Source organism: Physeter macrocephalus, chromosome 21 (assembly GCF_002837175.3).
Source record: "Physeter macrocephalus isolate SW-GA chromosome 21, ASM283717v5, whole genome shotgun sequence".
Classification (NCBI taxonomy): Eukaryota; Metazoa; Chordata; class Mammalia; order Artiodactyla; family Physeteridae; genus Physeter; species Physeter macrocephalus.
In genome coordinates this window covers 44,883,811-44,907,538 of record NC_041234.1, presented here as the reverse complement: position 1 = coordinate 44,907,538, position 23,728 = coordinate 44,883,811, and the positions used below count along the sequence as shown (strand labels likewise).

General features: G+C 40.9%; 1 protein-coding gene and 1 long non-coding RNA gene across 2 annotated transcripts in view; one reads left to right on the top strand and one right to left on the bottom strand.

The window, feature by feature from the left end:
• The first annotated feature begins 19,196 nt into the window (after nucleotides 1-19,196).
• LOC114484714 (uncharacterized) lies at nucleotides 19,197-20,641 on the top strand. The gene is made up of 3 exons (XR_003677906.1): nucleotides 19,197-19,239; nucleotides 20,003-20,068; nucleotides 20,617-20,641. It is a non-coding gene; the product is annotated as an uncharacterized lncRNA (long non-coding RNA).
• Nucleotides 20,642-20,829: 188 nt separating this feature from the next.
• LOC102979424 (androgen receptor) overlaps nucleotides 20,830-23,728 on the bottom strand; it is a 96,918-nt gene continuing 94,019 nt past the window's right edge. Inside the window, exons 6-8 of the mRNA XM_055081588.1 lie at nucleotides 22,881-23,011; nucleotides 21,864-22,021; nucleotides 20,830-21,173 (exon numbers count right to left, since the gene is read on the bottom strand). Coding sequence (XP_054937563.1) covers nucleotides 21,018-21,173; nucleotides 21,864-22,021; nucleotides 22,881-23,011 — 445 coding nt within the window. The 3' untranslated portion in view covers nucleotides 20,830-21,017. The remainder of the gene's footprint in view (nucleotides 21,174-21,863; nucleotides 22,022-22,880; nucleotides 23,012-23,728) is intronic.

Genomic DNA, 23,728 nt, shown 5'->3' with positions numbered 1-23,728 from the left:
GCCAGGGCCTCTTGCACTACAAGGACAAATTCTGTCCCTGTAGTGACCCACGTGTATGCACTCTGATAGAAAGTTCAAGCCAAACTTCTGGCTATAAAAACTAACCTCTAGTCCATTGTTGAGTTTGGCTCACTCTTTCCCTTTCATCTTCAAAGAAACATGGTTCCTTATGGTAGGTTTGGATGCCACCACCAGAGTTTTGGCTACAACTACCCCTCAGGCAGCTCTTCCAACTCTGATTTGTATTCTATCCTTTCCAGTCTGCAGGCCCAGTGTTTCTCCCAAATCATGTTTTACCCAGGCATCTTCTCCACTATTTCCCATTCCATTCTCATTTCATTCCTGCTTAAACCAGCATAGTCTTTGCCCCTAAGCTCACTTTTCAGCCTTTCTCACTGGAGCTTTTTTTTCCAGTGGCCCTCTTGGGATTACAAGTTCTCTCTCCTCAGCTCTCTTGGTACCAAATTCTGTGTACCCCTCTGCTTGTTTCTTTCTCTTTCTTCTTTTCCTTCTAGGCAACATTTACTCCATCTAGGCTGGAATGATCAAGGTGTTTCTGCCAGCTAGCCTACCAGGGGACTCTAGCACAGGAATAAGTTTCAATGGCTCCATTATATGTGGAAAGATACTCTAGTTAACACTTAATATACTGAAATATTAAACTTGCATCAGAAGGGATTTCCCCACCCCAATCTATGTGCACACAGGGAAGATGATATTCTGCAAACTATCATGGGGGAAGAGGAAGCCCACTTTTGTTGCTCTAAGACACCAAAAAAAGACATAGCAGGGAGTTGGGCCCTTTTGTAACTGACTATCAAATTATGATGCAGGTGAGGTGGTAGCAATTACTGCAGTAAGGTGTGTGTGTTGGAATAATTATGCTTCAAAATGAAATATTTGTATGACATTTTTTCTCCCATTTCCAATAAAATTAAGAGCTTTAGGGTCTAAATGCTATAACCTTCAAATGATACAGTCTGAGCGTGGCAGTGTTTGCCTATGCACTGGAATAAAGCTTATAAATTAGAATCTGTCAGTCAGAGTTCCCCATGGAAAGGTTATGCTGTACCTAAAAACGTGTACTACCTAATTAATTCCAGTCTGGATTGTGGCCATAGAAGCAAAATAATGTGGTGGGGGAGGAGATCAGGTTCAGGCCTTCATTTAAGGCTAAACTCTGATTTCTTCATGATTCAGTCACAAGAGTTCCAGGGTCCCCAAGACCTTGGTAATGTGGGCCTGGTAGGAAGAAGATACCCCAGGAGAAGACTATCCTGACAGCAATGTTGGGGCCCAGTAGATACAGGTAGCCTGGTCTGGGCAAGAGCAGGCAGGGAAGAATTACAGGCTACTACACATCTTGCATGATATGTGATGCAAGATCTGGCTGTGGGTAACAGATGGGAGGAATGGAAGGTACAGAAGTGGAACCTGCCCTAAGAGGAGGAAGGCTAAAGTGGGAGGTAGCTATGAGCATGTGTTCAGAGGCCCAGGCCTAAAGATGCATGAAGCAGGATAACGAGGCAGGAGGCCAAGATTATGCACTGGACAAGCATGAGGTAAGGGGACAGAATACTGAAACTTAAGGGTTACACGGATGTTTATGTCTGACTCCTCACCCACCAAGTGTCAAATTCAATTAGCAACAAAAAGACTGGTGGAAGTGGTAGATACAATATAGCAACCCAATGTCAGGTCCCGGGTTTGAGGAGTGTAACTTGTTTCCAGGGTGCATTAACTGAAGGGAATAAAAATTCTAAGATTCTTTCTATCTCGATCAAGACTGGCTCAGGACCTGGGGCAGGAAGAGGTCTGAGAATGAAGTCAAGAGTGTGGCAAATTTGGGTTGGAAAATTGGGCAGGGTGGGAGCTGGGACTTATACCACCTGGCCATTCATCTCCCTTCTAACCTCTCCTTACACCTATTCTACACTTCTACTCTCAGTTTTAGCTCTAGGGGATAGGTATTAATCATTCCCAGCCCAGTAGAGTGAAAATAGCATGGACCTGACACAAACCTTAATGCTTACATGCAGTTGTAGTCACGCCTCTTTTCCTCACTGAACTTTAACACTCAATTCAGTTTCCTTGTCTGTAAAATGGGAATAATAGCTTCTTATTTCTTTGCAAAGTTGTTGTGAAGAGTCAATGAAATTATGCATAATGAAACTGAGCATAATGTCTGATATATGTGGTTTCTCTATAAATATTTGTTGAATTGAAATATTTGAAGCAACGTTTGAGAGCTCTTTAATATAGAGATTGGCCCTAGTACAATTCAAAGCTAACTACATTCTTTGGATAGTTTTGCACAGGCACCTAGCAGGAATTGGCAAGATCTTAAAAGACAGGACCTGGGAGAGCTCACAGCTGAAGACTAGGGGAAGAGAGAGGGAGAGAGAGAGAGAGAGAGAGAGAGAGAGAGGGAGAGAGAGAGACTGAGATTGGAGAGAGAGTGAGACTGAACTGGAAGAGTGGAAAGGGGCAGTAAAAATGAAAAAGAACAAGAACATCAAGAGAAGGGAAAACAATAGAGAGAGAAAGAAAAGATAGAAAGAATGAAAGGAAAAGGAAGAAAAAGAAAAGAAAGAGAAAGGTTGGGCAACTGAGAAGGAAGGGGACCGATAGGATAAAGAGACAAAGAAAAGACAGATTGAGAGAAAAAACAAGAGAGAAGGAAAGATAGTGAAAATGAATGAGGGCTGGGAACTAACCAAATTAAGTTGCCATTTGGGCATATCTTACCCTGAGACCTAGAGAAGAGTTGGGTGGAAAGCGAATCATAAAGGGGATTTTGGCAGAAGGCATGTTGTAGGATTTCTGTCCATATGGTGACATAATGGGATGGCAGTAATCAAGAGAATGTAGTACTTGAATAAGGACAGACATATAGAGCAATAGAATAGAATTGAGAGTCAAGAAATAAACCTTTATATTTACTGTCAACTGTTTTTTGACAAGGGTTCTAAGTAAATTCAGTGGGGAAGGAATAACCTTTTCAGGAAATGGTGCTGGATCAACCAGATATCCACATGCAAAATAAAGAAGTTGGACTCCCACCTACCACTATATATAAAAATTAACTCAAAATGGATCAAATACTTAAATGTAACTGCTCAAACTGTAAAATTCTTAGAAGAAAATATAATCATAAATCTTTGTGATGATGGATTAGGTAATGATTCCTTAGGTATGATGCCAAAGGCAAAAACAACAAAAGAAGTAATAGATAAATTGGCCTTATCAAAATGAAGAACTTTTGCACTTCAAAGGACACTGCCAAGAAAGTGAAAAGTCATTCTATGGAATAAGGGGAAAATTTTGCAAATCATATATTTGATAAGGGCCTTATATCTAGAATATATAAAGGATGTTACAACTCAATAATAAAAAGACAAATAAGCCAATTTGAAGTGGGCAAATGATCTGAATGGATATTTCTCAAAAGAATATATACAAATGGCCAAACAAGCACATGAAAAGATGGTCAATACCATTAGCCATTGAGGAAATGCAAATCAAAACCACAATGAGATACTACTCCATACCCACCAAAATGGCAATGATCCAAAAAAAAAAAAAAGGTAACAGGTTCTGGTGAGGATATGGAGAAATTGGAACCCTCATACACTGTTGGTGGGAGTGTAAACTGTTGCAGCAACTATGGAAAATAGGCTGGCACTTCCTTAAACTGTTAAACACACAGTTGCCATGATACTTTGCAATTTCTCATCTAGATATATACCCAAGAGAAATGAAAACAGATGTTCACACAAAATCTTGTACATGAATGTTGTTAGCATTAATCATAGTAGCCAAAAAGTATAAACAACCCAATTGTCCATCAACTGATGAATGGATAAACAAAAAAAAACTTACATGTAAATATCTCCTCATCCCCACCATAAGTGGTGGTCAATGTATATATGAAACCAGAAGGGGACTTTTTGCTATGTAGGCCTGACTGAAGTGGAGACAGAGGATTAGGCTTTCCCAGAGGTGCTCATAGTTTCAAAGGCATTGGATTTGGAGTCAGAAAGCCAAAGTCCTGACTCTGTTGCTTCTTAACTATGTGACTTTTTATAAGTGTATCACCTTCTTATCATTCATTGTGTTGTTCATCATTGTTTATTTGTTCTTTAGTTCTTCTAGGTCCTTGTTAAATGTTTCTTGTATTTTCTCTGTTCTATTTCCAAGATTTTGGATCATCTTTACTATCATTACTCTGAATTCTTTTTCAGGTAGACTGCCTATTTCCTCTTCATTTTTATGGTCTGGTGGGTTTTTACCTTGCTCCTTCACCTGCTGTGTGTTTCTCTGTCTTCTCATTTTGCTTACTTACTGTGTTTGGAGTCTCGGTTTCGCAGGCTTCAGGTTCATAGGTCCCATTGTTTTTGGTTTCTGCCCCCAGTGGCTAATGTTGGTTCAGTGGTTTGTGTAGGCTTCCTGGTGGAGGGAACTGGTGCCTGTGTTCTGGTGGATGAGGCTGAATCTTGTCTTTCTGGTGGGCAGAACTGCATCCGGTGGTGTGTATTGGGGTGTCTGTGACCTTATTACGATTTTAGGTAGCCTCTCTGCTAATGGGTGGGGTTGTGTTGCTGTCTTGCTAGTTGTTTTGCATAGGTTGTCCAGCACTGGAGTTTGGTGTTCGTTGAGTGGAGCTGGGTCTTAGCGTTGAGACGAAGGTCTCTGGGAGAACTCTCACCGGCTGATATTATGTGGGGATGGGAGGTCTCTGGTGTTCCAATGTACTGAACTCGGCTCTCCCACCTCAGAGAGCCTGAGCACCCAGCCTGAGCACCAAGACCCTGTCAGCCACACAACTTACATCCACGCTGGGTGGCTGGTCTGCGCTGTCCTGGACCCTGTCAGGAACTGGTCCTCCTTTTCATTTTTTAGTCTCCTTAATCTATCAGTTCCTAAGTGAAATATGCTAAAATCTCCCACTATAATATCAAGACTGTTAACTTTTTCATATATTTTCACATTTTGCTTTATATATTTTCAGGCTTTTTTATGAGAGGCAGATAAATTTTAAATGATGTTATCTTCCTGGTAAACTGGACTTTTTATCAATACAAACATCTATTTATAGTAATGCTTTTGTCATATAGTTTATTTTGTCTGCCAATAATGTAAATAAATAAGATTTCTTTGGTTGGTATTTGCCTAGTATATATTTTCTATTCTTTGACATTCAAACTTTCTGATTATTTTTAACAATATTATGTAGATATTTAACTTAATAAAGTCTAAAGTTAATGAACAAAGTTCAATATCCATTCATGATAAAAACTCTTAACAAATTAGGTGTACAAGAAACATACCTCAACATAATAAAGGCCATATATGACAAGCCCACAGCTAAGATCATACTCAGTGGTGAAAGGTTGAAAAGTTTTCCTCTAAGATCAGGAACAAGACAAACGTACCCACTCTCACCATTCCTATTCAACATAGTACTGGAAGTTCTAGCCAGAGCCGTCAGGCAACCAAAAGAGAGAAAAGGCATCTGAATTGGAAATAAAGAAGTAAAATTATCTCTATTTGTAGATAACATGATTTCATATATAGAAAAATCCTAAATACTGCACTAGAAAACCATTATATTTAAGCAACTTCAGTAAATTTGCAGGATATAAAATTAACTTATACAAATCAAAGTTTCTATACACTAACAACAAATTATCTGAAAAAGAAATAAAGAAAACAATCCCATCTACAAAGCATCAGAAACGTATAGGTTCCTCAAAAAATTAAAGGTAGAACTACCATAAGATCCAGCAATTCCACTTGTGGGGATATATCCAAAATCACTATGTTGAAGAGATATCTGCACCCTCAGATTTATAGAAGCATTATTTATGATAGCTAAGAAATGGAAAAATGTAAGTGTTTATCGACAAATGAATGGATAAAGAAGTTGTAGTATATATATATATACAATGGAATATAATGCAGCTACAAAAAGTAAAAAAAAATCCTGCCTTTTGTGACAACTGGAATGGACCTTGAGGGCATTATACTAAGTGAAATAAGTCAGACAGAGAAAGACAAATACATCTCACTTATATGTGGAATGTAAGCAAAACAAAACAAAGCAACAACAAAAAATCCCAATAAAACAAACAAAAAAACAACCAAACTCATAGAAAAATAAATCAGATTTGTGGTTACCAGAGGCAGGGAGTGAGGGGCACGGAAATTGGATGGAGGTGTTCAAAATGTACAAACTTCCAGTTATAAGATAAGAACTGGGGATGTGATGTACAACATGATGACTATAGTAACATTGTTGTATTGTATATTCGAAAATTGTTAAGAGAGTAGACCTTAAGAGTTCTCACCACAAAGAAAAAAAAACATTTTTTTAGTATCTATATGAGATGATGGATGTTAACTAAACTAACTGTGGTAACCACTTCACAATATATGAAAGTCAAGGCATTATGCTGTACACCTTAAGTTTACACAGTGCTGTATGTCAATTATCAATATATCTCAATAAAACTAGAAAAATAAAAGAACTGGATAAAAAATAAAGTTAATGAGTATCTTTATCTTCTTTCTCAGCAAATTAAGGACTTCAGTTTTGTAACCGTAATAATCCCCTCTCAGTATATAAGCAGTTTTCAGATTCTTTAATTCTATCTTATTTTCCCACAAGATTAGACATCACTATATTTTTTGCATATAGTTAATGTATGTTTAGATTTATTCACATGTTTATGAATATCTTTGCTCACTATTACCTCTTGACTCTCAGACCTTCCATCCAAGATCTTTTCCCAAGTATCTGAAGTACATCACTTAGAATTTCCTTTACTGAGGATCTGGTTAAAAATATCTTTATTTTAACTTGAAAGATAGTTCTGCTGGGTAGAGAATTCTCTCAGTATATCAAAGTTCATTTTCCACTCTGTTCTGCTACGATTATTATTATTGATAAGTTAATCTTAAGTGTAGTGGCTATTTCTTTGTAAATAATGTTTTGTTCTAGTTTTCCCCTCCTCACTGACGGCTTTTGCAATATTCTTTTTCTTTAGCATTCTGTAAAATCACTGTGATGTGTCTAGTGTGGATTTCTTTTAATTGTCTAGCTTGGGATTTGTAGTGAATGTAGGTCTTAAAGATGAATGTCTTTCAACAATGTTGAAAAATTCTCAGTTATTATGTCTTTGAATATTGCCTTTTTCCTACTCCATGACTATGCTCTTGAAGTCTAGTTAGATATATATTAGATCTATCTGCACTACTTTCTTGTCTCTTAACCTTTCATATTTTCCATTTTATTTCATTTCTGTTCTATATTATGGATAATTTGTTTGCATACATCTTTCATTTCCCGAATTTTCTCTTTAGTTGCATATATTATGTGTTCTAATCAATCAATATAGATTTAATTCTACTATTCTACTTTTTTAGTTCGAGAGATTCTATTTTATACTTTTTCTAATATGTTTGGTTGTTCTTTATAGTCTCTTGTTCCTTGTATCTATTTCAAGCATTTTATAAATATACTTAATCACTTTAAGTAAAGTTAATTTTATATTCTAAATGTGATGGTTTTATATTCTATAGTCTGTGGGTCTGATTATGTTGTTTGTTATTTCTGAAGACTTTTACTCAGGGTGTCTTGTTTCTTTGTGTGTTTTGTAAATTTTGACTGTGAAATGCTCATTTTCTTTGGACCTTTATGTATAGAAATTTTTGAGGTCTAGATGAAAGTTACATTCTTCTACAGAGGATTTGCTTTTGCCAGTCTCCTGTGAGAACTGCCAATCTGGGATGTCATCTTTTAGTTTTTCAGACCTCATTAGTATCTTGAATTAGGACTAAAAACTATGTGAAGGCCACTTATGGTTATAAATTCTCATGAGAGGTTTATTTTTCTCCTCCACCCAGTGCCAAGGTGAAGCCAGGCAGGTTTCCTTGCTATCTCCTTCTGTGAAACAGATTTAATTCTTCTTCACTCTTACATTGACTTCACTCTAGTCTTTATCTCATATTCCTTCACCTCTTACAGTCATCAATGTAGAAATTCAGTCTTCCAGGTCTGGTAAAACCCCTAGGGCAAAATTTGGATTTGATACTCATTTACCTCAGAGTTCCTACTTTAACTTCCTTTTTGGCTGTGGATTTTTTTTTACTATCATACTAATTCAGCAATGAATTTTAAAATATTATTTTTATATTTTACACTATATTTTAATTGTTTTCATTGGGAGCGTCATTCAGGCTATCTAGTAAAACACACTGCTAAAAATAGAAGTCTCTAGCCAACTTCTAAAATAACAATGCTTCCTTCCTGTCACATATTTAACTGGGATATTAATAATTCCTGCTGTGCTTTCCTTATAGGGTTCATGTGAGTCTCCAATGAGATAGTTGATATCAAAGTGCTATATGGTATAAAGCACTATTTAAAAGACAATAAGTTGCTATTATAACTAAGTGCAAGCCAAAGCAGTGGTGTGGGCTTAGGGGAAGGAGATTCAAAGTTTAAAGAAGAGAAAGCTGATTTCCAGCTGAGGAAATAGGGAAAGCATACTGGAGTTGGCTTTTGAGCTGAGCCTTAATGTGTAGGAAGGATTTACCTGGGTAGAAGTGGAGGTGGTCATTTCAAATGAAGGGCACCGCATGAATGAAGGCTAATAGAATGTGTTGCTCTATTCCCAAAGGGAGGTCTTTGGTCTGGTCTCTTGTCCATTCGTGCTTATCTAATGGCACTGCCTGTACTCTGGTTCCTGACCTAGACCATTAAGAAAGTCCATACCACGTCCACCTCAGAGATTCCTCAAGCAGTCACAGTTGCCCATGTTTATTCTGTATAAGAGATATATCTAGCAGGGTCTTTGGTCCATATCAAAATTGTCCAGGTAAAGAACGACCCAAGAAGCATTAGTAGAAATATATTCTCACCAAGAATGATGGGTGTCTTAGGCAAGATGGCATGCTGTATGGTGTAGGCTGTTGTGGAACAACAAGCAATGAAATACTGGCTATGTTGTCAAGGATGCTGGTGACTGGACATTTGCAAGTACAGCAAAAACTATCATTAGTCTTTTCCATAGTACAGATTCTAAAATAGAGGAATGAGATTACAGGCATGGGAGTGAGATAAAGTTGAAAATTCCCAGATTGACAAAATTCTGGTTTTAGCCAAAAGTTTCACAGAATCTAAGAAGGCATATAAGAGCTAGAAGAAATTAGCCTAGTTCTTATCTCCCTTGCTCTACAGATGGGGAGACTGAGGCCCAGAAAGGGGAAAGAACCTGCTAAACTTCACCTGATAGTTAGCGGCAGAAGCTGGTACTCTGATTTCTGATCCAATGCTCTTTCCCCTGCATGCCTTTATAGATAAATATGCTCATAGGTTTTTTGGACACCCAGTGAACTGCTGTACCCCAGGCACCTATAGCCAGAGACAGGAAGGGAAAGCAGGAGGCTTGGAAAGACACTTGAGAGATGGTGGGACTGGAACGGACAATTTTTCCTCCCAAAAGTACTCATCTGAAGTTTGGGGAGTAGGTGGCTGCTCTGAGGAAATCATGGGCTCATGTACCCCAGACATCACTTTCACTCCTGGAATGAGTAGTTGTAAAGACAATTCCATTGTGATATCATTCCTTCCTTATTCCTATTTGTAATGCTGCCTGTTTTGAGTTCCTTGGGCCTCTTTGCAAAAGACTGAGAAAATAAACCAGACTTTCAAAAAAGAAACTATACCGCAGTGATCAAAATCGTAGGCTTTGACAACAAACGTACTTTAGTTTGAGTTCAGACTTTATTACTTAGAAGTAACCTTGGGTCTGAGCCAGAAATAATTTGGGTCAGGGCCTCAGTTTCTTTGTATTATGGGAGTAATTGTGCTCAACTCATAGGGTTAATATAAGGATTATGTAAGATACAATATAAAGAGATTTGCTTTAGCATTTCTTGGCACATAGTAAGTGCTCAATACATTTAATACTATTATTATTATTACTATTATTACTTTGAGTCAATCTCTGTGTTACCCTCTACTATATTCTTTCTTATACATGTTTTAATATAGCTTTCAACTCCCCAAACTAATTGTGTTACAGCTTTGTTCAAAAATCCTTAGTTATCTCAACTGGTGTTCTGTAATTACTTGTTAGGTGTGGCAAATAATATGTTGATAATATCTTAAACATTGAAATTGGTGGATAATTTTCTTAATATTATACTATAGGAGGTTCAAGTTTTTCCTTTCAATATTGTCAGTCTCACTTGTATTCATATTTTCTCTCTTAAGTGGGAGAGAAAAGGGGTAAGTGACAGTTGTGTGTCAGGAATTGCATATAACCCTGGAGGCTCCCTTGAGGGCATGTCACATATGTGGCCATTAGCTTTCCCCTGTCACAACTGAGAATGACTGGCCTACAGAAGAAATTTCATTTCTTTGTGGCACACGCAGGCTTTTCTCAGTGGACCTTAGCCCAGATTCATCTCCAGCTATTACTTCCTACTAGTTCCTATTTGCTTTGTCCCAAAACAGTAACCATATATTCTTTCCTGGCTGCTCAGCTACCTTTCCACTGGGAAAGGTAGCTGAGCAGCAGCTCAGTGGAATTTCATCTCACTGTTCAAGGCCTGAGTCAGATATCATCACCTCCGGGAAGGTGGAATGTTGCATATTCTTCTCCAACGTTTTTTCTGACTTCCTGTTTTGATGAATGAATGAGGCCCCACATCCATAGAGCATCAATTTGGCTGGCTTCCCATAGCCTCCACTACCCCTTATGGGGTATGAAGCTGCTGGTGATCCTCTCTGGGATGCCCTGTCTGTGATCTAGGAACATCATGCCAGTAAGTGTCATTCAGGAAGACCATGGCAGGTATAGGTGGCATAGTAAACAGTATATACTGTCATGACAGAGACCCTTGAACACATTCCAAGAAATATACCATGTCCATGTTTTTGATAGATTGTTCTAATGTGAGGAGCCTAAAACTGGAAATCAGGAGATTCAGGGCTTCCTGTTCAGACTTAGGGCCATTAATTATTCAGGAGCAGCCTTTGGGTCAATCACTTCACTGTGCTGAGCCTCAATTTCCCTATCTGCAAAATGGACTTGATCCCTGTTCTGCCTGATTTCAGGATGTTATGAGGTTCAGATGAGATCACGTGTCTGGGAACTGAAATGGTGGCAACGATTTCTGTAGCTCCCTTTAACCTTGGAATAGAGGCTCAACTCTTTAGTGTGACACATGGGCACTCGCTGGCTTTTGCTTGTGCTTCTTTCTTTACTCTTTTCTCTCACACCCATACCCTTTTTCAAACTTTTCACTCATGCTAAACTAAACAATGTGTCTTTTCCCTTACAAGGTTGCTGTCTCTTGCCTGAGAAAGAATGCCCCTTTCTCTACCTTCAACCCCGTCTTCACTGAACTTAGATCACAGCCTAGACTTCTCTAAGAAGTCTTCCTTGACCTTCCCACTAGACCAGGCTAGGCATCCTTCTTCTGCACCCCAGCAGAACTTTGCACTTCCCTCACCATAGCACCCATTACATTATAATTGTCTGTGTCTGTCTGTTTTTCCTACTAGACTAGAAGCTCCATAAGGACAGAGACCATGTCTGTCTTGTTCCTATGTGGGGTACATAGTGGTTACACAAATAAATAATTGTTGAATAAATGAAAGAACAAATGAATGAGGGGATAATTGGATACTGTGCTCCCGTGAAGAGTCCCTGCAGTCTCTTGAGGTGGTGGGATTCTCCCACAAGGTTAGTCCAATCCTGAAATTATCTACTCTTGGCACTGTGTATAAGCATCAAAAGGACTTGTTTTCTTTGGAGACAAGTGTCACTAGCCTAGGTGGCAAGTGATGTGTGTCTCACAGCACCTTCCTACTCGGTTGGCCTATTTTCTGGTCTTAGATTTGAATTGCTTCAATGGGGATTCAGGGGACAGTTTGCACAGAGTCTGGCTTAAGTCAGCTTTTTTGGTACAGTCTTGCTGATTGGCAGTCAAAGTTTTGCAAATAGTCTTCTCTTCGCTTGAAGTACTTTGGGAAAAAAGTTGAGGGAAGAGGGGGAAGTTGTGGCCTGAAAAAATGGTGGCAGAAGAATCTGAGAATTTGAATTGTCTGCATCTGCCTATTAACTCAGAAAACAAGGTTTTCATACTTCAGTGTGTCTTTTAAATGTTTCTCATTGCTTCTACACTCCCTATTCCAGCTCCCCCAATAATTCTCTTCTCTCACTCTCCCCTGCAATGGCATGAAGGAAACCTCTGTGAGTGGGTGGTAGGTGAAGTAGGTACTGCTGTTGGAGTAGAGATCCTTGGGCTGTATACATGGGAACCACAGATGAGAAGTGCAGGCTCTCTCACCAAGGCTCTGAACCAGTATGCAAGGGGATGTAAGAGGTTTTCAGGTACTCTGCCACCCTGGCATGCTGCCTGCAAGCATATGAATGGGCTGTGAACGGGGTGTGGTAGAGCTAGTCTCTTGACACAGGTCCTAATTCACAATAACATTCAACAAGTTTTATGCCCTGACTTCCTCATGTAAAGAATGCAAAATTTGGGCTAGATGCTAAGATCCCTTCTAGCTCTAAAAGGCAGCAATTAGAAATCAGGGGTTAGACCAATCTTGTCTGAGGAATAGATGTGGGAGGGTCTGAGAAATAGATGTGATAGGTTGAAGTCCCAGACTGGCCTGGCCTAAGGCATTTAATAGACTGTAAACTCACTGAAAGCATGGACTGTGGCTTAACTCCTACTTATCTCTGCTATTTATGAGATCATCTAAATGGTAAATTAAATTTACTTTTGAGCAGTATCCCCATCCATCAAGGGGTTGACAGCATCTATTACACAGCACTCAATTTTTGTTTTGACCCTCTGCCCCAGGTGTTTGGTAAATTTTTATTAGTACAAACATGGGGATTCTAGTTACAAAACTATGTGTTCTAGGGATAATAAAAGGCCCTTTCCTTTTCCTTTTATGTTACAATTTTTAAAAGTGTTGCTGTAGTTTGCAATAACCATGGTGTACACATTGGAAGGGGCTCTACATCTCATCTAGTTCTATTTCACATCTTCAGACACACTCATTTTATAGATGAGAAAACTAAGGTCCAGAAAAAGGGAGAGGGTTGTCCAGTATCATACAGTGAATCAGCAGGTCTGAATCCTAGCTATATACCAAATGATTATGATTAAGTCACATATAAAACTCCTGCCTCCAGGCTCTTTTTAATCCTCTAGGTGTCCTTTTCCTCCTGATCTCTGTGCTTTTCTACTCCTTGGAAAATCTATGGTGGATGATAACTACCATGTCAGTTTAGGCATGAGCTGAGTGGTCAATGAAACCAAATAGGGTAGCTGTTAGGTCACTCTCTGTAGGTCCAAGAGAAGAGAAGCTAAGCAATGGTTGTCATACGGGCTCTTTGGGAGGCAGGCTCTGACTTCCACACACAACCCACAAACATTCATATTCTCTCTCTCCTTACTTAGACACACACAAACAAACACACATCCTAAGAATCTCTTTGTCTCCTCTCCATCAAGCATTGCTCTCAGGAAAAGTTTGAGAAATCCATCTACTCTGAGGTGGTCAATGATAAACATGGCTCAATGTGGGATCACTCTTAGGGGTTCTGGCATTTTAGCAGGGATCAAAGCCAGAGCAATAAGCCCACCAGTTGGGTCATATACATTCTTACTGAATCCCCAATCTGGCCCAGTAAAGAGGCACTGTGACAACCCCTATTACAGGTGAGGACACTGAGACATAGAGAACTTTCCCATTATTCCTTAACACATCTGTCACACTTCATTAATGGTCTTTATCTCAAGCCCAGAATTCAATTTGGGATCTCATTAAGTATTCACACTGAGAGGAGACAGGAGTGGGCTTTGCTTGAACTTTTGCAAACCCTAAAGAAGGCTGGCTCGGATTTTACCTTGATGGTCAAGGACGATATAGGCCCTAAAAATCAGTGAGGGTGTGAACATGCCCATTCTTTACCGGAAGATTGGCAAGAACAGGGCAGTGAAGACCCCACACATTTTATGCTCCCAAGAGGATGAGAATGAGGGTGAACAGCTGGGTTTTGTATAGCTTTCTCCTGGTTGACAAACTCAGGCTTTTTGATAAGAAGTTGTAATGGGTGGCCAGTGTCCATCTGTGCTTTCTAGACCAGACCTTTTGATACTTTGGTGGTCCCAGGTCAAACTATGCTAAGGCCAACACAGGACAAATTTATAACCCCTGTACAAAGATTTTTTTTAAATATATGAAAATCAAAGTAGCATTAAAAAGCCACTGGGCATGATACCAATTCGACTTCAATAAATACAGCCAATAAAAAGAGCTAATTAAAAGAACTCTGATGACATTCATCTGAAATTTTAGATTGTTTTATGTTTTAACAAATTAACAACGGTGATAAGAGGACATTAGCAGCTTTTCTTGGGTCTCTTTGTTAACAATAACTCGAGCCTGCAGCCACAACAGGGGCTGTGGCCAAGTTTTAGCTGGCAGACCAGCAAGGCAGTATTTTACACAATGGATGACATTTCTGAAAGCAGAGACAGAGACAAACCCAGAGTCACACATGTATTCCAACAAACAAGTTTCTGCCATTTTTAATTGTATTTAGAGCAACAAAAGATTCCAAGATTACAAAAAGTGAATAGAACACTAGCGCTTGGGGCTGGTCCTGCTGCCCAGTGGAGGCCAAGTGCCGCTGTGAGAACTGAAGCCCCATTGAAAGAAGTTTCAAGCAAAATTAATGTTTCTTTAAAAAATAACTTTTATATGATGATTTTTTTCTTTTTAAGTTTTTTCCCTCAACATAAAAATTAATTCTTACATCTGGTTACATAGTCTGCTCCCTCCTGCTGCCAAATTAATCTCAAGGACAGCACAAGAATGTCATGTCCAAAGCACTCCCTAATCAATGTTCCAGTCTAGGGGAAAGCAGAAAAGTGTCATTGAGTGGTGGGGGGGACTATCTTTTTAGTTTGGGTTATCCCAGTGGTGGCTACTCTCAGCACCTGAGTGGCTTATGGGATAGGACAACCCCACAGGCACTTCACTGCAGGACAGTTAGCACCAAGGGCTAAGGTTGGGAGAGACTGCAGGTCTATCTAAATGTTCAGGGAAGAGAGTTCCAAAATGTGAAGCATCAGCCCAGGAGGGCACCACCAGAGAAGCAGCAGCATTCCAGAATTTCCTTTCCTTTGGGACATATGTGTGGGCTCCAGTCTTTTGTGGCCAATGGAATCTGTAGCTATGTGACAGCCTTTTTAAGTAGTGCATGTGCAAACTGTTTTAGGCCACAAGGGCCACTCAGATGATAGCTTCTCATTTAATTCTATAAAAAGCTGAGACAAGTGGGATAAGGAAAGGAATCAGCACTACCACTCTACTGAATTGGGGTTTGAAACCAATCCATGCATATTATCTATTTTTTGGCCAAATCTAATGGGGAGAAATCAAAGATGAGTCAAAGGCTGCTTTTCCCTTTCAGACTCTGCCTGCTAAATTACAATACTTACCACTTATTTTTGGAGTGGGAACATTCCGAATGGTTTGTTACCTCAGCTGAAGTGTCTTTAAAGGGGTGACTAATTGTGGATTTTTCTGCCTTCACCTAGAAATGGTTAAGGGTTGGGAGGCTCTGGGCAACAGACCCCAGTGTCAGTCTCTTAATTGAAGAAAAACACCCCTACCTGTGGGCAGAGATGGACCTGTACCTACAGATAAACTACTTCTAGTACACATAAATTTTTTAACAAAGAAAAACACATTTTCATTGTCAAAATCTTTACAGAACATATCCCAAACCAGAATAGACGCCCAGTAGCAAGAGCACCTCAGTTGCAGGTGAGTGAATTGTTTGAAATGGAGCACTTGCTCCAGGTTCCCAAGTGCAGGAAACTGCCTTTTTCTCACAGGGATGGCGAAGAACAAAAATACGCTTCCTTCTTCCAACTGCACAGGTCCCATTAGAGGGTCACTGGCTAATTGCTTTGGTGGGCCTTTGGCCCCACGTCTAGGCCTTCCTTATGGTAAATCCCAGTCGGTTCCAATGAGACTTCACCACCCTTTACACATTCATCTGTCTTGGGCTAGTAAAGTGCAACACATCATGTACCTTACGTTTTTCCCCCTCTGCTCCTTTGCAAGGCCTGTGGGTCAGGCCTCAATAGGAGCAGAGATCTCTTGGTTATCTGATCAACCCAGGTGTCTTTTCCATTCTGAGAGAGCTTCCAAAACGTAGCTGTGGCATCTCTCACAAGTACATGGTATCAATTATGACCTGGAACCAAATATAAAGGTGCAGAGAAAGGTAAAGCTATCAGAACACATTATATCTATATATATAATTCAATTTTGAAACATGGATACAAATACTCATTTACAGTATATTTCAACCTTCTGCCTTAAACCGCAGAGAACTTTTTTGTGCCATTCAAAGTGGGCAGAAATGAGGATTTCTGCCTGCTGTCCTTCTAGTGCAAAATCTAGTCCTTTAAATGCTCCTTTTATCAGCAAGGGCTTCACATCTTCAGATAAGCTAACATTGGCACTAGCAAACACAATGGCCAAGACAGCTCCACTTCTAACCATGCAATGATGGAGCTTTAAGAATTTGCTCAGCAAGTACAAAAGAAAAGGAAAGCTAGTTCTGCTTATAAAAAAATCACTTACTGAAGGACCCATAATCCCTTTCTTTTCAAAATTATCTTCCACTCTTCTAAACGTGTATATTGTGGGGGGAAACCCCACAAAACTCTTATAAGTCAGCCACCAGCAAAGTCCTGTAGTCTGTCTTTGGATAGGTTACCAAAGAGGCACTAATGCTTGCTCCCTCACTGCCCTTAAAAATTTTGGTATTTTAGCAGATACAGTGTAATCTTTGGTTATGTAATGCGATGCTCTCATCTCTTTGTTTTTTTAAACTGCTTTCACAGATTTTCAAAGAGATTAGTGGTGAGAACAGACCTGCCTATAAAAGGCAGCAAGGGTAGAAACATCCTTTTATAAGAAATTGCACATGCTAAATGGCTTATTTTGACTTTAAGTTTGGGATTGGATCTTGTGTTTTAGCATTCCTGGTTCCCATGACCCCCTACATGTGGTTGAGCATGAAGGCAACCCCCTTGGCCCAGTGCCCTCTCACCTGGGCAACTGGCATAAGATAATTAGTAGTCAACCTCTTGTTTTCCCAGGGCCATGTAGGGACCATGCAGGGATACTTACTGGGCTGTCTGAAGAGAGTCTCATGAAATGCAACCCTATCACAAGACTGGGAAGGGGCAGAGGGAGTGGCTTGGGCTTTTGAGCCACGCCGAATATCAAGGGAGAAAAAAAGGCTATGTCTGTGCTGTGCCTAACGAAACAAACACTTAGAAGCTATTTGATGCTTAAAGTTAGGTCACTTATGTAGTGTCAGTATCATGTGAATGGTGGGCCTATTTTCTCTTAAAGTACAAATAGAATACTTCTTGCTATATATGCATGTATGTATTTAGAAGTAGAGTATGAACAGAGAGGGACTCTAGCATCAGCACATTATTTCTCAACCTGGACAGTCACCTCAGCAACTACCCAAAGGACAGAGTGAAGATTTTCCCCCACCTTTTTTTAGTGCCAGTGAACATATATAAAAATATATGTATTACTGATTTTCTTTTTCAAAGATATATGACAGAATCCTTCAAAAAACCCCTTTCTCATTAAAAAAATAATGAACTCTCCAAGAACAAAGATACTGTCTGTGGCATAGAAAAGCTATGGAACAAAGAACCCAACCCCCGTTTCAATTCAGAGGCCAGGCCTGGGCAAGCTGCCCAATGAACAAGAGCTGAAACTGCCACACGACTCTTTTCTTTGACCACAGAGTTTGTGACCCTGGCCGCTGTCTGCTGCCAAACACAGATGGGGCCTTCTCCCTGGTGCTTCTTCTTTTTGTCTTCCGCACTCTCCATCCCCATTGAGCACTGCAAACCTTTTTGGAGATAGTCCCCGTCACTTGTCTGGTGAGTGATCCTCATCTTTAAGCTCACCAGTTGAGTGGGTGTGAGTTGCTGATCCTTCAAGGGTGAGCACAGTGTACCAACTACATCAACTCTGTTTGCAGAGCAGAGTGCATGCAAAATGAGACTTCTGTCAATTACACTGGCTGGAACAACAATGATCAAAAGAAAAAAATAATCCCCCTTTCGTCTGTGGGAGACAAAGCCAAGCTAAAATCTCCTTTGCTCACTGAAACCCCAGTGCAAAAACAGTAGGCCTAAATTCTTGTTTAGGCCATTTTTCCCTAGTCTTGCCATTCGGAAATTCGGAGTAATCCAGTTGTTGCTGTTTTTAATTACTCTGCCGTTTCACTGAATTTTGGCTTTCACAAATGAAAAACATATATTCATAAAGACAAGAGTCACAATTGGGAAATCCATAAAGATGAAAAACTTGATACCCAGAGAAATGGAAAGGAGAGCATCTAATATTTACAAGGAGAGGTATTAGAATGATATAATTGAATCCACGTACCACAAAAAAATGAGAATCATTTCAAAACAGATGTAAAGGAACTATTAAAAGGTAACCTAGTTTAAATGAAAAAGTAGTGGATTTTTTCTCTTTAAAACAGCTAAAAGTGATCCTGTGACCCTACATAAGCCAAATGGTGTCATAACAAAGAAAAACAGAATTTTTCTATCCTACCCCAGAAACAACCTGTCAGCTTTAGTTCTGTCCAGCAGTCTTGGATTGGTATAACACCCATCTTAGGTTCCCCTCTCCCTTGTTATTTAAAGAAGCTGTTTTGCAAGTTCATTTGGCTATTAATATCAACAGAAATCAGGGGAGGAAACCCATGTAGATCATATCATGTCACTCAGAAACTATCTTCTCAACGACAAGTAGAGTGAACCAACTGAAATGGGCAGCTTGGTGACTGGCCATTTCTTGTTTAGCAGATGAATTTAAGAGCTAAGTGAGGAGGCAGTGGCCAAGATGAGAAAGTAGGTGGACATTCCCCTGTACTCGCGACTGGGGGACAAACTCAACAGAACAGAGGTGTGCCAAAGGACTATATGAAACCAGTATCCCAGGAACACACCGAGTTCATGGGTCGCAGCCCACTGGAGCCACACCAACCAGATCTTTCCAACGGAGGCCATAGTTCTGTAATCTCAATCTTTCAGCTTCCTCTGGCTGAAAGGCAGCAACAAAGGTGGGGAGTCTGAGTGAGTATGGCCAGTGTCAGAGCCCAGAATCAGCAGCAGAGGCGGATGATGAGTAAACTCACCAGATGGTGCCCATCTGGCTTTAGACTTTGCTTCTGAAGACTTTTACTTTAGTAGTCAGTCTTCTCTTGGTTTCTTCTCTCTTCTTCCCATGACTTCTGCAGGTGGATATGCTGGGTGGCAAGGAGAGCATTTACAGAGTTTCTGGTTCTAGTGCCTTCATTCTTCCCACCTTAGTAATTGAGTTTTCTCTTCAACCCTGATCTGGGTAGCCCCTTTAGCTGCTCTGAAGGTGGAAGTGGGCATTTCTCCACTTTGTGGGAAGGTGTCATCTCTGGGGGACAAGACCAAGACGCTCAGCTTGTCTAATCCCGTTGATGCCTCCTTTCCAGTTTGTCTAAGGGCTCCAGAGATCTGATAGTTGATGAGAGACATTTGCTAAGAAGTCTTTGAGCCTACTGGCCTCTAGAGATAGACATCAAGATTGCTGGCTTGCTAGCCTTCTTAGTGGTGGGAGTTCTTAGCAGAGAGTCTGTGAACATGCCCAAGGAAGTGGACAAGCTTCACCACTGTGACTGTAATGCAGCCTGGTGAAGCTCAGGCCCACAAAACACTGAAGGGAGGGTGGATGATTCTTGAAGCTGTATGGAGTCAGGCAACAAACATTCAGATCTTTTAAAGGTAGGGGCAAAGAGGGATCAAATTTTCAGTGTCCTAAGCAGGAAAACAGTCAAGCCACCACTTCCTTTTCCTCTGACTCCAGCACCAATCTCTTCCCTGGGCCACAAATGGGAAAGCAGACCTGGATCGGAATGGTGACTTACAAAAGGTCAGTTCTCCCTCTCCCTCTTGCTGGTCTGATTCTTCAGTGGAAGTGGACAAGTTTTGGCTAAAGAGAACATTCAGTTCAAAGCTCTTAGAAAAGCTATTGAAAGTCAGTTTGAGGGTGGAGGCAGAGAATGAGAGAGATAGGGACTGCTGGGGGGAGGCCATACAGACAAGTTTTCAAACAAGAAGTACACTTTTCAGTACCATGAACTGCGTTGCAGTTGAGCAGTCTAGCCCTCAGGAGCCAAGGCTCTGGGCAGGCACTGGTGATCCATCTGTCCTCTCTGTCCTCTCTTAAATCTGCCTCCCATCCATGTCAGCTCTGGGGTCACCCTGCCCTCTAATTGCAATAGCCATTGGCAGAAAATCAAGTCTCCCAGGGAGAGAGGGTTTGGGGAAAAAAAGCAGTGACTCCCCATGGGCTTGCAATTTTCACTTTATTCTACTTACTGTTGGTCTCTTCAGGGATTTGTTTGTTTTTACATTTTTTAAGAGGCAAAACTCTAGCAATTTTTTTTGTTTTTGTTTGTTTGTCTTTTGTTTTCCCAGATACTCTTACCTCTCTAAACTTCACGTGGCATTAGGTGAGTAAACGTTTGCATGGCTGGCATACAGCGTAGTGCTATAAACAAGCACAACTTGACACTGTGCCACAGGATCATCACAGATTTAAAGAAATACAACAGCATTCAAAACACAGATAAGGGCCACAGCAGGGAGCAGAGTTTGAAAGTGCCATGGAGGGTCAGATAGGGAGGCAAAGAAAAGAAAGGAGCAAAAGAGAAAAAAAAGCCCAGCAAATAGAACTCAAGAACATCTTCATGACAGACTGTACATCAGTAGAGGAAATTCCCCAAGGCACTGCAGAGAAGTAGTGCAGAGTTAATACAGGCAGAAGATTTCTGAAAAAGGGAGTGGGGTGGGGTGAAAAAATGGGGGCTTCCAAAGCTTCACTGCGTGTGAAAATAGATGGGCTTGACTTTCCCGGAAAGGATCTTGGGCACTTGCACAGAGATGATCTCTGCCATCATTTCTGGAAAGTCCACGCTCACCATGTGGGACTTGATTAACAGGTCAAAAGTGAATTGATGCAGCTCTCGTGCAATCTGCAGGGGGACAATAAGAGAGGGAGAAAACAGAGTTGACAAGGAGTTGGCTTCTTGTCAGGGTCTATCCCCATATTCTTTGATTTCCTCCTCTTTCCTTCCATGTCCTTGGGCCTCCCTGTGTTTGTGTGTGTGTGTGTGTGTGTGCGCGTGCGCACGCGCGAGCACGTGCGTGTGTGCACACGTGCGTACACACACATGTGCACTAAATTGTCTCCAGGGAGTCATTGAAGGCTCCCAAGAGATCTCTTACATCATTGCAAGCTCTCTGACTCAAGACTGGGTGTTCCTTTTCCCCAGCACAGACACACACACACACACACACACACACACACACACACACACACACTCGCTCTCTCATACACACACACAAACGCACATGACTCGAGGAAGAGGGGGAAAACATCCAGATCTGTTTTGTCTGCCTAGAGAACTTATCTACTCTAAGTCCCTTCTCTGAGTCCCAACTGCTCTGTTCTCAACTCCTCCACCTCTTTCACAACATCCAGCTGGGACACTGTGACCTGTGTTCCGTTCTTCTTCATTGAATTTTCTTCCTGGACCACACTCAAAGCCAGAGGGGAATGGAAACACCTCCCAACAGGTGGTGCCAGACCTTAGAAGAGCATATTATCACTTGGCTCTATCAGGCTGCTCTCCCTGACAAAGCACCCTCCATCGTTTGCTTACAGGCTGCACAGAGTCCAGGAGCTTGGTGAGCTGGTAGAAGCGCCTTGAGCAGGATGTGGGATTTTTTCTCTTGCATGCGATGATACGATCAAGTTCCTTGATGTAGTTCATTCGAAGTTCATCAAAGAATTTTTGATTTTTCAGCCCATCCACTGGAACTGATGTGGGATGAAGACAGAATGGGGAGGGGAAGCATGCCCACGAAGGAGCATTAGATAAAGCACCAAGTTTTCTGACCACAAACTTGACCCCCACCCCCACAGGGAGAGAACCATCTACTTGCTTTCCTGTCACTTGAGGCCTATATGCCTGGGACCTTCAGGAAGTCTGCCAGGAAGGTCTTAGGGAAAAGGCTAGCTGGACCCAGTGTGTAGGGTATCAAGTAAATAAAATTTACTGAGCTTTTCCATTCTCTAGACTTCTCATTTACACATTTCTTAGGACCTATGGTTTTACGCTGTTCACAGTCTGGCTCTGAATTAGAAAATTAAAACACGTGGGCTTGAATATCAAATTTTGTCTCCTTTCTCCCTCATAGAGGCTAAGCACTCTGCTTAGAAGAGACATTAAAGAAATATTCCTTGGCTGCCAAATAAGCCCTGTCTGAGTTGCTTACACAGACCTTCTCTTTTTGGCAGAAGAGGAAATTCCTTCCAGGAGGCAATCCCTTCTGCCCTACAAGACATATAAGGTGGTCCTTGCCTGTTTCTATGGTAGAAGCTATGGAAAAATTCAGAGACCTGCTAAAACCAGACAAAAAGGCCTTGTACCAGAGAGAGATTGGGGGTAAGTGGGGATCTAATGGAGGTTGAATTCTAGCAAAGAAATTGGTCTCTAGCCATGAAATTCATCCTTGTTAGGAAAAAGGATGCTAAGGGAGAGTGGAGGAGGGAGGATGAAAGAAGAAGGGAAACGTTCAGTAGCTGGCTTCTTCCCAATAATCCTTTAATGAAAAAAGCAGCTCCCCTCTGATCCCCTATGCCCCTAGGGGCATTCCCTGCCCTTCCAGGCACTTACTAATGCTAAAGAGCAGCAGTGCCTTCATGCACAGAAATTCCTGGGGGGTGATTTGGAGCCATCCAAATTCTTGAGAGAGGTGCCTCATTCGGACACACTGGCTGTACATCCGGGACTTGTGCATGCGGTACCTGGGAAGGAAACACAGAGAAAAAAGAGGAGTAAGGAAAGGCTTACAATAAACCCAGAGAGAATGTCTTTGGTTGCCCTCCCCTTTCCAAGTTCTCCAAGAAGAGCTTGCTGTTTCTCTTGCTGGTGCTTCAGTGACAGGAACAAAGTTGTTCTTTTTTTCCAAAATCGTGATATCCTGATAACTACTCATCTTCCCTGGCCAGGATATGGGTTAGCACATGGAATTTCCAGGTCCCCGTTCCCCTCCTGTTTCCTGACACAGGGACAGGAAAGCCTAACCAAATGAATACAATGGGTCTGGCACATGGTCTCCCTGACTACAGTCCTAATACCTCAGCTGCAGCCAGAGCCAGAACCTGCCTCCCAGACATTCAAACTTGGAGGATTTCTAGGAGACAGGCCTTAGAAATCATCTCTTAACATAAGGACCTCAGGATTCCCAAGTGACCACACTTCCCATATTAGAAATTTAATCATTTCTTTAAAAACTTCCAGAAAAGGAGATTCCCCATTGTCCCTTTAAATGTGTTTCAGCCAGAAAATATTTCTGAATGTCAAATCTAAATGTCCCCTGCTGAAGCGGAGCCTACTCCCTCATATACTGGCTGTTCCTTACCACAGTATGGTAGTTATAAACACATGTGAGCTGCTTTTATTATAGTGACTTGTGAACACATCATCACATTATCACCTATAAATTATATAGGGAAGTGGCC